At 46.0% G+C, this 15,863-nt stretch overlaps 1 protein-coding gene across 5 annotated transcripts in view; it reads left to right on the top strand.

Moving 5' to 3' along the window:
* Positions 1–15,863, top strand: part of SLC39A11 (solute carrier family 39 member 11) — a 359,113-nt gene that overhangs the window by 67,561 nt on the left and 275,689 nt on the right. For all 5 annotated transcript variants that reach the window (XM_019740426.3, XM_088802349.1, XM_074319972.2 and 2 more), the window contains 2 exons: positions 2,060–2,178; positions 6,693–6,731. In XM_019740426.3, coding sequence (XP_019595985.1) covers positions 2,071–2,178; positions 6,693–6,731 — 147 coding nt within the window. In that variant the 5' untranslated portion in view covers positions 2,060–2,070. The remainder of the gene's footprint in view (positions 1–2,059; positions 2,179–6,692; positions 6,732–15,863) is intronic.

Here is a 15,863-nt window from a genome sequence, read left to right as displayed (position 1 = left end):
AGAGCGGCTGGGCTTTCATGACCAATGATCAGTGCTGCGACTGTTGGGGTGGGAAGGATGATGGCCTTGGTCTTCCTTATGTGTTCCTTTTTCTTATAGCTCAGGGTGCTCAGCTGTCAATGGAGACAGGCCTGGAAGAGTGCCTTTCCCTCCCACCAGCCCCCAGGAACACCCACGAGGTCCTTGTTTCCCAGCCCACAAAACCCACATTGACTTTGGCCTTTTGGGAAATGCAAATGGTTTCCTCTCTTCTGTAGCTGTTAAAAGGCACGAATTCAGTACTAGGGGGAAAAAAGGTGTTTGTTTGTTTGTTTGTTTTAATGACCTGTCTTGGGTCACAAGTACTAAGAGGATGATACCTGTATGCCTTTCTTTGTAAATATTATTGAAAATTTTATCCATAAGCAGCTAGAAATAGAAAATGGGTGTCTTGATCTAGATGTGTCGTTTTAAAAACACACAAACCACTCTTTTTAGGGTAACTTAACAAGATGACATGTATAAAAGGGTGTATTTTTTTTCTTTATTTGGTACTGTCACCATCCTGGGTTCTACTTAGGCTATGGGGACACCATTTGAATCCATAAATGCTGTCTCTCTCAGAGGTTTCCTGGCACCGGGGCCGAACCTGGGCTCACCTGGGTGTGTTGGGTTCACCTGGACCCACAGCCTTCCTAGGTTTGAATCCTAGCTATGCTGCAGAGCCCTGTGGCATAAGGGCCCCTTACACCCTTGGTCATGGTTTTCTTCCAGGGTCAACAGAGAGAGGCAGTGTCTAGCCCACAGCTGCTGGCTCCGAGCGCTGGGACCTGGCAGGCCTGAGCCCGGTGGGGTTGTGTCCAGCCCTGTGGGTGCTGGAAGGCCGGTGGGGAGCTGAATGAGTTCTTTGAGACGAGGAGGCCCTCGCCCCAATGTTTTTGTACCAGAACACAGGACTTTTCAACAAATGGGTTTCTCCACCGTGTAACTTTCCACAGCGAGAGTCTGATTCCGTCATTTCAGAGCTAGGGTTTAAACACGTTAACACGTTAAAGTCTAGAAGAGGCTAAGCAAAAACACAAGGGAATGTCCCTCCCCTTTCTTTCGTCTGTGGGCAGTGGTGTAACTTCAGCATCAGCAGTTGACTGGGGAAATGCCCCTTATGCTCCATTTCCTTGTTCTTGCTGGGTGTCCTATCAAGGTAAACTTGTCCAAGGTACCATAAAAAAATTCAAGCATTTTTTTGGGGGTGCCAGAAAGCTCTACCTACAGGGGTGCCAAATGTGAAAAAGCATCATCCCTGCCCTTAAGCAGCTGATGACATAAAAGATGAAGGAGGCAAGCCCACACAAAGAAGGTGCCCAAGCTGTGCTCATCAGGGACGAGAGTGGAACGGAAAGCATGGAGTCAAAGTTGGCATTAGGTGGACAACAGAGGATGCTCTGGGTGTGATGGCTGAGGGGTTGGGAAGGAAGGCATTCTGGGAGGAGCCACGTGAAGAGAGACTTGGAGCAGGACCCTGTGGGGCTCGTCCAGGTGCCATAAATAATTTGGTTGAGCTGGAATACGGTGCCCACGTAGGGCACCGTGGTAATAGTGGGCAGGCTAGTTGAAGGTCTGTCGGTGGCATATGCCCTTGGCGGGCCACGGGAGCTGCCATGGGGAACTGTTGAAGGTTGGATCAAAACTTAGGTGGAACAGCTTCGAGAGGGAACCTGAGCTAGTCACCTGTATTCGGAGGAGACCGACCCAGTGATTGGCAAGGGCAGGAGGAAGGCCGATGGGCGGGAAGGCTGTAATTAGACCCTCTGCTCCCTGCCTTCAGGCTAAATAATCCACAGTCTTTGAGCTTCCTGTGTTTGGAACTATTTTCCAGTGTTGTAACCTCTTTCACAGGTGTCTTTGGCATCTCCCCAGGTGTCCCCACATTTCTTACTGAGGGATGGCATGGCTGAAAGGTGCATACCCCAACCCAGACACAGGCCAGCTCAGGTGGAGGGGGTTAGGACACCTTAGAACACGTGCATGTCGCCGAAAGGGACCGCCGGCAGCTGACCCTCTCTTGCTCCTCTGCACACAGCCGTATCCAGCATGCTCCAAGGTCACAGCTCTGTGTTCCAGGCCTTGCTGGGGACCTTCTTCACCTGGGGGATGACAGCAGCTGGGGCGGCGCTCGTGTTCATATTCTCTAGTGGACAGGTGAGTTGCCTGAACTCAGCCCTCGTAGCAGGCTCTGAACCACTCTGCACAGGCGGGCGGCAGACTCGAGCGCCACTGGCCACACCTCCAACTTGTGGGTGGTGTCCTCTCATTTCCCCCTTTCTCCCTGCCAGGCCTGGAGAGCAGGTGTCTACGGTTTAGGCATCGCTTGCTCCTCCCCTCCTGATTCGAAGGACGGAGGGAGTGAGAGAAGCCCAGTGAGTCAGGCTTCTTTAGCCGCCTGCCCAATTTCTATCTTCTGTCTAGTTTCTTTCAGGCCTGGTGCAGCCGATGTGCATGACTGAAGGGGAACAATAGATTCTGGGTGTGACTGCTGTTCTCTGTGACCTTGCCATAGCTGGGGTGACTGGACAGACTGGGGGGGAGGGGAAGGGAGGGAATCTGTTCCCTCTCGTTCACCCCAAATCCAGGGCACTGCATTCCCACTCCCACCCGCTTTGGGATGGATACACTCAGACTGGCCTCGCCATAGGCCTACAGACCCCCACACCTGCCCGCCCCACCCCCACCCACCTTTACTCTTCCTATGCTCCCACGCCCAACCCCCCACACCCCTGTATCCACCATACCCCCACATCTGTCCCTCCCCCATAACCTACACCCCCTACACACTCCACATATGCTCTCCCCCTCCCACCCTCCTCACACACCCCCACACATGCCACGCACCCCACCCCTTTCCTCCACGGCTCACGCCCCCCTCCTCGGTCCCAGATTCCTTTTTCTTCTCCACACCCTTGACTGCCTCCATCCACTGGTCTAGAGTGGTCCATGGATAACTTGATGAATGCAGCCTTAGAAATTGTAGGAGTGGTAAGCGACTAAGTGAGTTAAGATCTATCTAAACATGCTGTGAGGCGGCTCTGGAAACTGAAACGCGCCTGAGATGTTGGCAAGCCAGGCACTCTTGCGTTAGAGACCAGTAAAGCAGGTATTGATGTCAGTGATGAGATCTTGAGATCTTATCAGACCTCCCTGGCTGCCCATCCCTGCCCTCCTCAGCGGGAGGCTGGGAGAACATCAACGCACACAGCCCGAGTGCCAGTTTACTGTCCACAGGTAGTGAAAACATTCAAAACCCGGTTCCTGAAGGAGAGACCCCCACCCCAGGAGCCAGAGGAGGGGCACCAGGTTACCTAATCCTCCTCTTTCACAACAGCCATGCCAGGTTTGCTGGGGTCCTGTCCTTGTGGGCAGAGCAGCCCATCTTTTCATCTGCACCAGTTTCTTTTCCTTTAAGAAGGAAAGATCTGAGCCGCACTAGCTGGGGTCTCGCTGGCCGAGCTGGCCGTTGAGACCTGAGTTCCATGCAGCACTGTGGTGAGTAGAACCTCATAGCCCCATGTGGCTCTGGCCAGTGCTATGGGGCTCTTTGGAAGCGGGGAGCCATCACAGAGGGGCCCCCTTTTCCTTTGGAGCTGCAGAGCCCCTAATTTGGCTCGTGTTTGGGTAACCACCCAGGTCAGAAGGAGGAATTGCTGAGACCTTTCTCTTTGTGGACGCATACAGGGGGTCCCCAAGACCACACGTTTGCTGATTCACTAGAGGGACCCATGGGACTCAGCATGTAGTTGTGCTCCTGGCTAAGGTTTATTGCAGTGAAAGGACACACAGCAGGGCCAGCAAAGGAAAGACACAGGCCGAGCGCGGGGGAAATGTGTGCGCAGGTGTCTGCTGCTCCCTCCCTCCTGCGAGGGGGCACACAAAGTGTGCTCTGTGTCCCAGCAACCTAATGCAGCAATGCTGGGATGTGGCTGCCTGGGGCTGCCCGTTAAAGACTCAGCTCTCAAGGTGTTCATTGGGCGCTGGCCACGTAGGTGTTCTGTCCCGTGCTACTTCCAAAATTCTAGACTCATGGGAGGAAGGCAGGTGCCCCACATCAATCACCTGGTTTGTAAAACAGTCCCAGTGACCCACCCTTATCCATTAGGGAATGGAGGGAACAGTTCCAGTACCCAGTTCCCAGAAGCCAGCCAAGAACCAGGCTTGAAAGCAGGACCTTCTAAAGAGAACAGGCTCAGGTGGGCTCTGTCAACCCTTTCTGCACAGGAGGTGTGTGTGAGAAGTGGGAGGGGGCACGACATAGGGAGACAAAGGCCACTATAGACATGAGTCCACAGAGGTGTGCTCTGGTCCCCTGAGCAAACCTTACTTTCCACCCGACTGAAATGGGGGCACTTGAGAGGAGAGACACTCAGACGTCTGCCTTCATGTGCTGTTATCAACATCAGTATGGCGTCACTCAAAGTTTGTTTTCCTGATTTAAAGAGTCATATTTTAATTATAGGAAACTTATAAAATATGGAAAAGCTTAAAGAAATAATTTTAAAAAGTTTCTGATTCCATTTCTAAGAAAAGAAAAAACTTTCAAATGTGTTCAGTTGTATTTGAACATAAGCATATGTATATCTATTTTCTTTACATAATAAGGGTCAGATTGTTTGTGATGTTTTATTACCAGCTTTTCTCACTTGATATCATAAGCATCCTCTTGTTTCCCTAAATGGGTTTTTGACTATTTTGATTATTTTGGTTACATAAATGGCTATATATATATTATAATATCCCATCATAAAGATGTACTGCAATTTATTTGTCCAATCCCTAATAGCTGGACAATTAGGTTATGTTATTTTTCCTTGCTTTTAGAAATAGTGTTATGAGCACAAATCTTTTGAGCATATATCTGGTTAGTTCCTTGAAATAAATGTCTAAAAGTGGAATAACAGGTTTATGGACTGTAAAAAACGTATAATGTTTCTCCCTTGAAGATGCAGATGAATGCTGATAGGGTGATTTTCCCCTGACTTTTGTATGACAGCGTCTGGTTTGATTAAATTAGTTGGTGAGATTAACTTGGCTTATGGCATGGCGTGCTTAGAGAAGAATGTCGTTTCTTTGGCTCACCGGAGTTAAACCTTCCACCTACCCCAGAGCCATTCAGAGGGCGAAGATGCCACTGGCTGTGGATGACTGACCAGGCGGCTCTAGCTCCCAGACCTCAGTGGGAGTCTCAGGGATCGGGTGGGCGATCGCCACCCCAACATGTCTGTAATGTGTTCACGTGGCTAGAGATTATATCCCTAACTTAGGCCACCTCTTTAAAATAAAAGCTTTTTACTGAAATATAAGATGTGTATAGAAAAATGCACGTTTCATAAGTGTACAGCTTGATACTTTTTCACCAATGCCCATGAAAATAGTACCCATGTCAAGCACTAGAATAGTGTCAGCCCCCCAGCAGCCCTTTCAGGCTCCCTTCCAATCACTGTCCACATCCCCAACCTCCATTCGAAGGGCAACCCCTCTCCTGGTCTCTAACAGTAGAGAGTAGATTTCTCTGTTTTTATACATTATGTAAATGGAGTAATCACATAGCATGTGCTCTTGTGTGTCTGGCTGATTTCACCCTATTTTCCAGTTTACTGAATGCTCCTGCCTCACTGTGAGCTCCATTCATATATATACATATATATATGTATATACACATATACATATATATATATATATATATATATATATATATATACACACGTATATATACATATACGTGTATATATATATATACACACACACACACATATATACATATACATACATATATATACATATATATATGGGGGTGCCAAAAAAGTGTATACAAGTGGACACTTTAGTCAATGTTGCTCAAGCAGTAGTTCGCATAATCAGAAGTGTCTGGATGCTGATGGGAACCACTTTGAACACCTCTTGTAATTGCACAAGTCAAACGTGACTTGTATTCATCTTTTGTTTTTGGTGTATATTGAGTATTACAAATTTAATACAGTTTTCGTTTCTTGAAATGTGTATACATTTTTTTTGGCACCATGTGTGTGTGTGGTGTGGGTTCTCATTGCCATATGGTATTTTGTTGTTCTGTTGTATGAGTATATCCTACCTTGGTGGGCATTGGGTAGTTTCTCGGTTTTGGCTGTCACAGAGTGCTGCTGAGAGCATTCTTATACACGTGTTGGGAGAATTCAAGTGTGCATTTCTGTTAGGAGTGGCACTGCCGGGTCATAGGGTGCCCTGGTCACTCCCAATGGACGCTGCCAGTCTGTTTTTCAAAGTGGCTGTGCCAGTTTGTACCCCCACTGGCAGCGTGGGAGGGCTTTGGTTGGTTCACATGCTTCTTGCCACCACTTGCCAGTTTCCATCTTTTAGGCCAGCTACTTCCTAAACGTTTATAATCATAATTCACAGGGAAAGTAAGAGGCCACACATGGACTGATGCAAGCCATGCACCACACTGAAAGGAGATTCTCATTGGCTGTGGGATAGATGGAAGGTTTAGAAAATTTTTCCCCCTGGTTTTTGGGCCACTCTATAAAGGCTTGGATCCAGGCTTCCAGGCTGGTTTGAAAACTCAGGTGTGGACCAGTCTTTATTCCTGTGGCTCTCTTAGGTGTTATGGCTCCGCTTGTCCCAGGAAACATCCCTTAGAATCTGAAACATCTTGTTTTCCTTTTCAGAGGCGGATCTTAGATGGAAGTCTTGGCTTTGCTGCAGGGGTAAGTAGTCGTCATAGGAGGGATGTAAATTGGTACATGTTTATTCTGACATTTCTCTGCCAAAGGGTATTGCAGTCTCTTTCCTTGTGACGAGGATGCATCTCTGTGATCTTCAGGTGTTAATGGCTCCCTCTTATCACCCACCCTGTTTATTTCCAGTGTATTGAGTGCCCTCTCCCCACTGCCCCAACTTTAGACAGTGAAAAAGGCTCGTTGGGCAGCTGCCTGAGGATTTGTAAGCTAAGGTAACACTTAGGAAGGGCCTAGCGCAGGGTTTTGTTGGCATTAAACTTCTGTTTCTCTCCTCCTCTTCCCCCTCAAAAGACCTTTTATTATAGACATTTTCAAACAGGTAAAAAAAAACATGGAGCGAATCCTATGACGCACCCCCGGTACCCTCTGCCCAGCTTCAATTGTTGACATTTGGCTCATCTCATTTCATCTGTCTTCCCCCAACCTTCTTGGGAGGTTGGGATAGTTTGTAAAAGCAAATCCCAGCCAGCATGTCATTTCATCTGTAAATTCAATGCACATCTCTAATTGAACGACTTGTATTTTTGAAGCACAATCACCATGGCATTATCACACCTATCAAAATTAACAATCATTCCTTACCATAATCCAGCACCTAGTCCACTTTCAAATTTCCTCCTCCATTTTTTTTCCCCAAAAGTTGTCGTCTAAAATTGTTTTGTTAGGAACGGGATCCAAATAAGATTTTCATATTGAACTTGTTGTGTCTTTTAAGTCTGATTTATTCTTTAACAGTCCCATTTTTTCTTTTGTCCATACTAGTAATTTGTTAGAGAAATTGGATCCTTTGTAGAATGTCCCGTATTCTGAATTCGGCTGAGTGCTTCCTTGTGCTAGCAAACTTGTTCCTCTGTCTTCTGAATGCTGGGAGTTACACCTAGAGGCTTGATTAATTCAGATTCCGTTTTTCAGGTCTGAGTGTGTCATGGTGGTGCTGTGTATTCCAATTGTGTCAGTCACATCAGGAGGCATTTAATACGTGGTTTTCCCTTTTGGCTGATCAGGATTTAGTTCAGTCCTATATTTATAGTCCTGTGAGCTACAAAAACTAGCCCGGGGTTGAGACCTCCCAGAGGTCGGCTGAGTCAGCAGCCATCAGATTGGATGGAGTCTGCACTTTGGAGAGCAGTGGTGACTCCCCAGGTGTTACACAGGCATGGCGTTGACACAGTCGGGTTCCAGGTTCTCAGCTTCCCACGTTGTTCTCTTTCCCCAAACGGCTCTGCCTGAGAATGCCCTGACAGCTGGTTCTCCTTACGTACGTCCACTTGAACAGTTGCCCTCTTCCACTTCACAAGAGAAACACACATGCTTGTCTTATTGCCTGGTCTCTGGGCAGCACATTCTTCGCGCATAAACGGGGACCCCTGGAATGTTGTTGGTGCAGGATTCTAATCGCTTGTCACTGGGCACAAATCCTGTAGCAATTCACATGCTATTCTGTCCTTTGACTGTGGATCGAATCAAATAGTTAGCAGTGAGATCCTTTAAAGTAATTTTCCATGATGGGCCACTCTGGGATTTGGGGCCTGTAACTTGGAAAGAGTTCGAAGAACAAAATGGCAATATTTTAACAAAATATCTATTTTTCCCCATTTTCTTCTTAAGTTTTTAAAAAAGAAAATAAAACAAAGAATGATAGAAATAAATTGATGCCTAAGTCTGTCTTTTTCTAGCAGTGACTACTTAGTATTTATCCACGGGTGTATGAATGAATTGAAAAAACAAGAAAAGACTCATCTGTGAAACTGCACCTCTCCAAGAATAGTTACTTTTTAATGTTTAATAATTATAAAATGATGTATTATATTTCTGTTGTTAGGAATCTCTACCACTAATAGTTGTAAGGGTAATTCAATCCAGGAAATTGTTATTTAAGCAGTTAGCACCCTAGGATCAGAGGAAATTTAAAAAAAATTATATTGAAATGTATGCAGATATTTATATTGAAGAGAAGTATGATAAAGAAATCAGTAATAGACTTTCTAGCCTAACATATGAGTTGCTCTAGGATAAAATTCTGTGGGGAAATGGAATTGAAATATAAGTCGGAGCAAAAGGAACGATGTAAATTTTTTGACTTTTGGAGAAGAGCTTGCCTGTGCATTTTGGTGTGTGTGGAATCTAACCCACAACCAGGAAAGAGCATGAAACGTAAAAGCACAGCTTAGTTTATATGTAATTTTAGGAGGATAATGGTAGGTGTCAAATCCCTGCGCTGTTTCGATAAAACAGTTTTGTTTAAATGCCAGATGTTTACATGCCAGAAATTATACCTTTTGCAACTCCATCAGCTTAGATGAAAGCATTTTAAATGTCAATTTCAAAATGAGTGAGGGGTGCCTGGTGTTTCAAGGTTCTTATAGGAGGCACACAGATACAAAGTTTTATGTTCTCTGCCATCTCAATGCTTCTGTTCAGGTGTTTGGGTGTCCTGTTACTGTTTTAGGCCAAATGACACGGTACGTTTGACATAGCAAAAGACAAAAAACAAAAGGAAACAAACAAAACCAGAGGGTGTTAGTCTTCAGGACGTGTAAGAATGAATTTGGGAGCATTTAAACATGAACATTGAAGATCTAATTTCCTTAAAAACATCATCGGACCAGTGTATTCCTGTGTTCATTTAACTGTGAGGATCTGACGTAGTCTTAGTTCTGATTTTTAAAGTAGTTGGTAGGGAAGGAAAAGCAGTTCTAAAAGTTATTTATGTTTATTTATCAGAATATAAGTCATTTGCTTTTCTAAAGTTGACTTTGAATGTGAGCCAGTTGCACAAAGGAACTCCTGGCAGGTCACAAGAATCAGAGAGAAAAGTCAAAGCATGAGGTGGGGACATTTGGGACTCAAACTCGGGAGATTTCAATGGCGTTGGCGAATAGAAGCCTTTATTCTTATAAATGCTCCCCAAACTAGGGAAAGGCAATAGGGTGCAGGTGGCCTGATCTGTAATACTTGTTTGTACTGATCGTGGAATAATTGATATTTAATGTAGCTCACCTGTTGGTTGGGACAGTGGTTCTAAATCAGGGGTGATCTTGCCTCTCAGGGGACATGTGGCCTGTTGGGTTGTCATAACTGACATCTAGTGGGTAGAGTCCAGGAATGCTGCTGAACACCTCGGGATGCACAGGTCCATCCTCCCCAACCCCCAAATAAAAAATAATCCTGCTCCAAGTGTCAGTGGTGCCAAGCTGAGAAGTCTTGGTCTAGAGAATTCTGATGTATCCTGTCTAGTCGCAGAGTGGAATGCATAAAAATTCAGATGTTTTTAAAATTAACAAGAAGAAGAAGAACATCCCCTTGCCTCTCCCACTTGCTTCCCAGATGTCACCACTGTGAACCTTGAGCTTGATCTTTGGAGAACGTTTGTTATGCCCGTGCAATGTGTTGGGACAGTTAAACGTGGCCCAGTGGCTGGTATCGGAAAGGCTCTGCTTCCTCAGCACAGCTCTGAGATGCTTTTGAATTCATATCTTGAAAAGGGGAAAATTAGCCATCAGTCAGTTGACTGGGGTCCCATTGTCCCTTGTGCAGATGTAACATGTTTTTATTATCTGTTGTGCATACATTTATGTATGTGTTACGTGCATTGAAATATGTATCTAATATAATGCTGCAGTGACTTATTTATATGGTATCGTGCACTACAACAAGTGTTTCTATAAGAGAAATTTCTGGGATAAGGGTCATGTGTATTTTAAGCGTGCTTAGCAATATGTTTTACGGTTTGTTTTTGCTCATTAGCAAGGCCTTGGAAGGCATTAATCAGCTCTCCTTAAATGACTCCTCTTAAAATCCATTTGCCTGTTTGTCTCCTGACTCCTTAAATCTCTCTCCAAGACTCGAGTAATCATTGTCTTTTTTCTGAGTACCCATGTCTGGCCTTGATTTTTGCCTGAGGCATGAACTTGGGGAGAAATGTTACCAATTAAAAAAAAAAAGAAGGATAGTCATTATTTTCTGTTAGAGTCCCAGAGTAAGACAACTTTAAAGCTGGAAGAGAGTTTAGATGAGTATGATAACTCATATTTATCAAGTCCTTCCTAGGTACAAGGTGCTTTGCCAAGCACTTTCTGATCATCTCATTTAGTTTTCGTAACAGCTTGGTGAGGTATGTATCCGGTACTCTTATTTACCCTCACTTTGCAGATGAGGAAACTGAGGCACACTGACTATAAATACATTATTCAGGATCACAGAGAGAGCAGAGCTGGGATTAGAACCCATAGTCTGACTGTAGAACTCCCACTCTTAAACCAACATGCCTTCCAGCTGATGTCTGGTCCAGCTGCCTCTACATGCAGATAGAAATCAAATCCAGAGAGAGTACATAACTTCGCCAGAATTGACAGTTGCCTGACAGGGGCAGAGCAAGGATCATACCGAGATGAGAAGTCAGGGGCTGCCAACCTTTAGCTGTGTGACCTTGGGCAAGCTTCTTAGTCTTCCTGGACTTCAGTTGACTCTGCTGAGAACTGAGGACATGGGACTGGGTGGTTTGTTAAGAGCTTCTTGGGTTTTCACATTTCCAGGGGTGAGTTCCTGTAAAAGTTAGCGTAGACCTTTTTGTGGTAAAGCAGTTTTGAAGTGTTGCTGTTTGATTTTTGGTTTACCTACTCACTTAACCTATTCGAATGGTAAATTTAAACACGTAATGGAATGTCTTTCTATCCCAGTGAGAATGCATTCACTGTCCCCAAAGATAAACGTTTAGATGAATTTGGAGAGGCCGAAACGTCCAGGGTCACCATTTTCATTTTCATCACTCTGATTCTGAGGTCTCTTTTTGATGAGGCTTGAACCAACGAGGAAATCTCTAAATCAGTACACATTTTCTCGAGGAAGAAGCACCACTTGTGTGGAATAAATGTGACCGTGGAACTGCAGAAGAGAAACACAGCCTACTTAATCAAGAAACTTACTTTTAAGCATGAAAAGGCAATTTAATATCTAGTATTTAATCCCACAGGGAGCTGGTTTCTTATGGAAGACATGATTTTCTTAAAGAGATTTTGGCTGAGTCTGCTTTTGTGCTGCAGCCAGTGATGAAGAACGTTTTCTCCACATAACTGGCTCACTGTTGGACGTTAACGATGCTTTCCAATGATGGCCTCTGAGTCTGGAGGGAGGATGGTGACCAGCTGTTTTCCATTTCCGTGGAGCTATAGATGGGAAAAAATGCACTTAATTGTAGCAGGAGCGATTCAGGGAGGAGATTTCAGCCAGATTCACTAGAAAGGTTTATTCTAGAGTAAGTAGAGAGAGAAGGGCCAGTGCTGGAGAGCAGCCATTGCATTGGGTCTTCAGAAATCCTAGCTTGTATCCTGTAGATCCTGACTGGGAAGTAATCACTGGTGTTACCTTTTCTTTTTCTTATTGCCTGAGAGGTGAGGAAGCCTGATACGTCCTAATGGAGACTTTTTTAATGTGAGGTCTTTTGCGCTACACTGAAATGGGCTGGGCCACAGCCAACGTCCCACCAGACGGTGTATAAGGAGTGGGCTGTCGGGCTGTAAAGAGGCCCCTGCAAAGGTCATTGCTCTGTTTCTCTGAGCCAGGATGTTCCTCTTTGTGAGGCTAAGAGAAACGAAGGGCGCAAGGTGACCTTGCAGGGACACTGAACATGCTTGGACCGGGAGCAGATCCCACTCCAGCATCACTTTAGCTGGACAAATCACCTTGTAAGTTTCGGGGCAGTTGTCCAAAGTGGACCTCCTCTCTTAAATTTGCTTTTTCAAGATTTTGGGAGCTGGAGTGCCCCGGGGCCTCCCAGAGTCTGTTCTCTGCAGGCTTTTTGTCCTGCACTGGGATGTAATGACCAGGGAGGTGATGTTTGTCTGCTTTAGGGTTAAGGCTGCCCTTTAGATGGGCACTCCGTGAAGAAGAGGGCAGGTGTACCCGTGTTAGCTTGGCGGGACTGTGAGCTACTTGCCCCCCCTGGGGGTCTCCTTTGACAAGAAGCTGAGTGTGGCACGATGCGTGAAGGAGATGTGGGGACGGGCCTTTCTCTAAGCAGGACTGTCACAGCCTGACTTCGGGATTCTTGGCACAGTCGCTAAGGAGCCCTAGCCACTTGTGCCATCTTTGCTTCCTGCATAGTGACGCTATAAGATACCGACACTCTGACCTCTCATAATCGAGGGCCCGGGACTCTTAAGGTTTGTGTGACGAGGCATTTTATTTTTAAAGGTTTCCGATGCCTCAGCTAAGACAGGTGTTCTCAAACCCTGCCAGGCATGGCCAGGAGACCCTGAACGCACGAAGGGAGACAGGCCTGACTTTTGGCCCGGCGCTCCTGGCACCCAAACAGTAGTGGTTCTTGTAAGTGCAGGGGCCATGTGATAGCTGTTCCCTGGCTCTCCCTTCATCCCGGGCAACATGTGCCTGCAAGACGAGGGCCTTTACTCCCAGCTCATCCTGTTTCCTGGTTCCACGTTGGGAGGAAAAGCAGCTTTGCTGCAAGAAGGGGGTGTGCGTGAGACAGGAAGAAAGGAGAAAGGGAAGAAACCCACTCAGGAAGGAGACAGATGATTATTTTTTTATTGTGTTTCTTTTCAATTTCATGCTTCAGATTTCCAATATCATTATAAACAGTGCGGAAAAGGAAATGATACATATCACCTCTTGACACTGATGGGAAGTAACAGCATTTGTCTTGGTGGAAGAGCTTACGTGTATTTTCTTGTCCCGCCGAGCATCGGGGGCAGTGTGGCCCAGCCCCCTGCATGGTCGCCTCCCGCCCCATCCTCGCTCCCCTCCTTCCCTACGTGCATCTTCAGGCTGCCTCCGCTCTCCTGACCTGTGCTCGCTTCTGCTTTTCCTTCCCGGTCTGGGCCTGCCACATAGATTGGGCCGGGCCATTGTCCCTGGGGTATTGGTTCCTCTTTGGGGACAGCCTTCCCTGTTCCCGTGAAGGAGAAGGTGGGGGTGTATGTAAGTAATGAGCAGATTACAGAGGGCCCAGAGATTCAGGTTAAATAGTCAGATGTGAGTGCTCCAAAGTCACAATAACTTTAATTCATCTCTCTGTAGGAACAGGTAGATGTTTAATACAACGGGGGTGCCAAAAAAATACACACGACTTGTCTTCATCTTTTGTTATCAGTATATATTGAGTATTACAATTTTAATAGTTTTTTCCTTTCTTAAAATGTGTATACATTTTTTTGGCACCCTCTGTATACTCTTTTAAGATGATTGGCACGTTTTCATTCATTCATTCATTCATTCATTCATTCACTCACTCATTCATTCAGCTGTTGGTAAGAACCTGCCACGTTCCAGGCACTGTACCAAGGGCTCAGGATTTCAAGAAGTGCTAGGAGACAGTCTCTGTCTTTAAGGAAATCATGATCTAGTGGAGAGGTAGGCCCACTACCATATTTCTGTGAATGCAGTAGTCCCCCCTTATTCATGGCTTCCGCTTTCCTCGGTTTCGGTCAACTGCCAAGCACAGTTGGAATGTATTAAATGGAAAATTCCAGAAGCAAACAATTCATAAGTTTTAAATTGTGCTCCGTTCTGAGTATCATGATGAAATAAATCTCAAGCCATCCCTCTCTGTCCTGCTTGGGACGTGAATCATCCCTTTGTCCAGTGTCTCCACCTCGTTGATGGTCCCCCTCGGTTAGTCACTTCGCAGCCGTCTCGGTGGTTAGATGGACTGTCGCGGTGTCAGTATTGCCGTGCTTACATTCATGTCACCCTTGTTTTACTTAATAATGGCCCCAGAGTGCAAGAGGAGAAATGCTGGCAATTCGGATACGCCAAAGGAGTGAAAAGGTGACAGTTCTTGTCTTAATAAGGGAAGGAAAAAATCGTGTGCTGAGGTTGCTTCGATCCACGAACGCATCTCCTGTCCGTGAAATTGTGAAGAAACTTGTGCTAGTTTTGCTGCCCGTAGCTCCAACTACAAAACTGTGGTCAGTGCTTACTTAAGATGGAAAAGGCATTAAATCCGTGGGGCAACACATGAACAGAAAACGTGTTCTAATTGACGGCAGCGTGTTGGAGCCTGTGCGAAAACTTCACCAGGGAGCCCCTGAAAGAAGTGATCTCGTTCTCCTCACTTTTATTATGGTAGATTGTTATAATCGATCTATTTTATTATTAGTCATTGCTGTTAATCTCTTACTGTGCCTAATTTATAAATTAAACTTTATCATAGGTATGTGTATGCAGGAAAAAACATAGTATACAAAAACAGAACATGGTATATCTAGCGTTCGGTACTGTCCAAGGTGTCAGGCATCCACTGGGGCTTTGAAAAGTATCCTCCCACCAGTGAGGGGAGAACAGTAAAGACTTAATGGAACCTAGTCATGCACATTTGTTCACATATTGTCTGTGGCTGCTTTTACATTACAGTGGCTGCAACAGGGCTGTATTGCCCTCAAAGCCTAAAATATTTACTCTCTGGCCCTTTACAGAAGTTTGCCGACCGAGTTCGTGGCAGGGTTTCTGAGGCCTGGTGGTCGCACGAACAGCCTGTGACCTTCAGAATCACAGCCCTGTGCCGTGCAGGGCCCGGGCTGGAAGTCTCAGCGTGCACCCTAGAGCAGGGGTGTCCAAATGCGGCCCGCGGGCCAACTGCGGCCCATGATCCATTGTTAATTGGCCCGCAGCAAATTCCAAAAATATATTTAGTTTTCTTAAATAAACCAGGTGAGGCAATACATACTTCACCTCGAATGAGTGGCCCGGCTGTTTGTGTATTTTACTGCATATGGCCCTTGGTTAAAAAACGTTGAAAAAAGTTTGGACACCCCTGCCCTAGAGTGTCTGGGGTTCCCGAGTAGGTTATTTTCTGGGGGCCCGGCTTGGTGGTGGGCCCTCCCACACGAGGCCTGGCCTTCGCTCCCCCTTTGCTGGGCTGGGCCTTGGAAGAAGCTTCTGGGGATGGCTTTGTAGTGAGGCCATGATAAATTATGTGGACCCCTTTGCTCCATTCTCCTTGTCACATAAGGCACACGGTGTTAAGACCGATGGCCAAAGGCACAGTGTGCAATTTGAGAATGTGAAAAAATGAAGTTAGGTTTCCAGGCTCAAACCAAATTCAGGTTTGCAACTGTCGGTGGCATCCGTGGTCTATCAGAG

This window comes from Rhinolophus sinicus, chromosome 12, assembly GCF_057876585.1.
Source record: "Rhinolophus sinicus isolate RSI-liver-muscle chromosome 12, RSI-T2T, whole genome shotgun sequence".
In the NCBI taxonomy this organism is placed as follows: domain Eukaryota; kingdom Metazoa; phylum Chordata; class Mammalia; order Chiroptera; family Rhinolophidae; genus Rhinolophus; species Rhinolophus sinicus.
The sequence above is the reverse complement of the archived record's forward strand: the minus strand, read 5'-3'. Positions and strand labels throughout refer to the sequence as shown.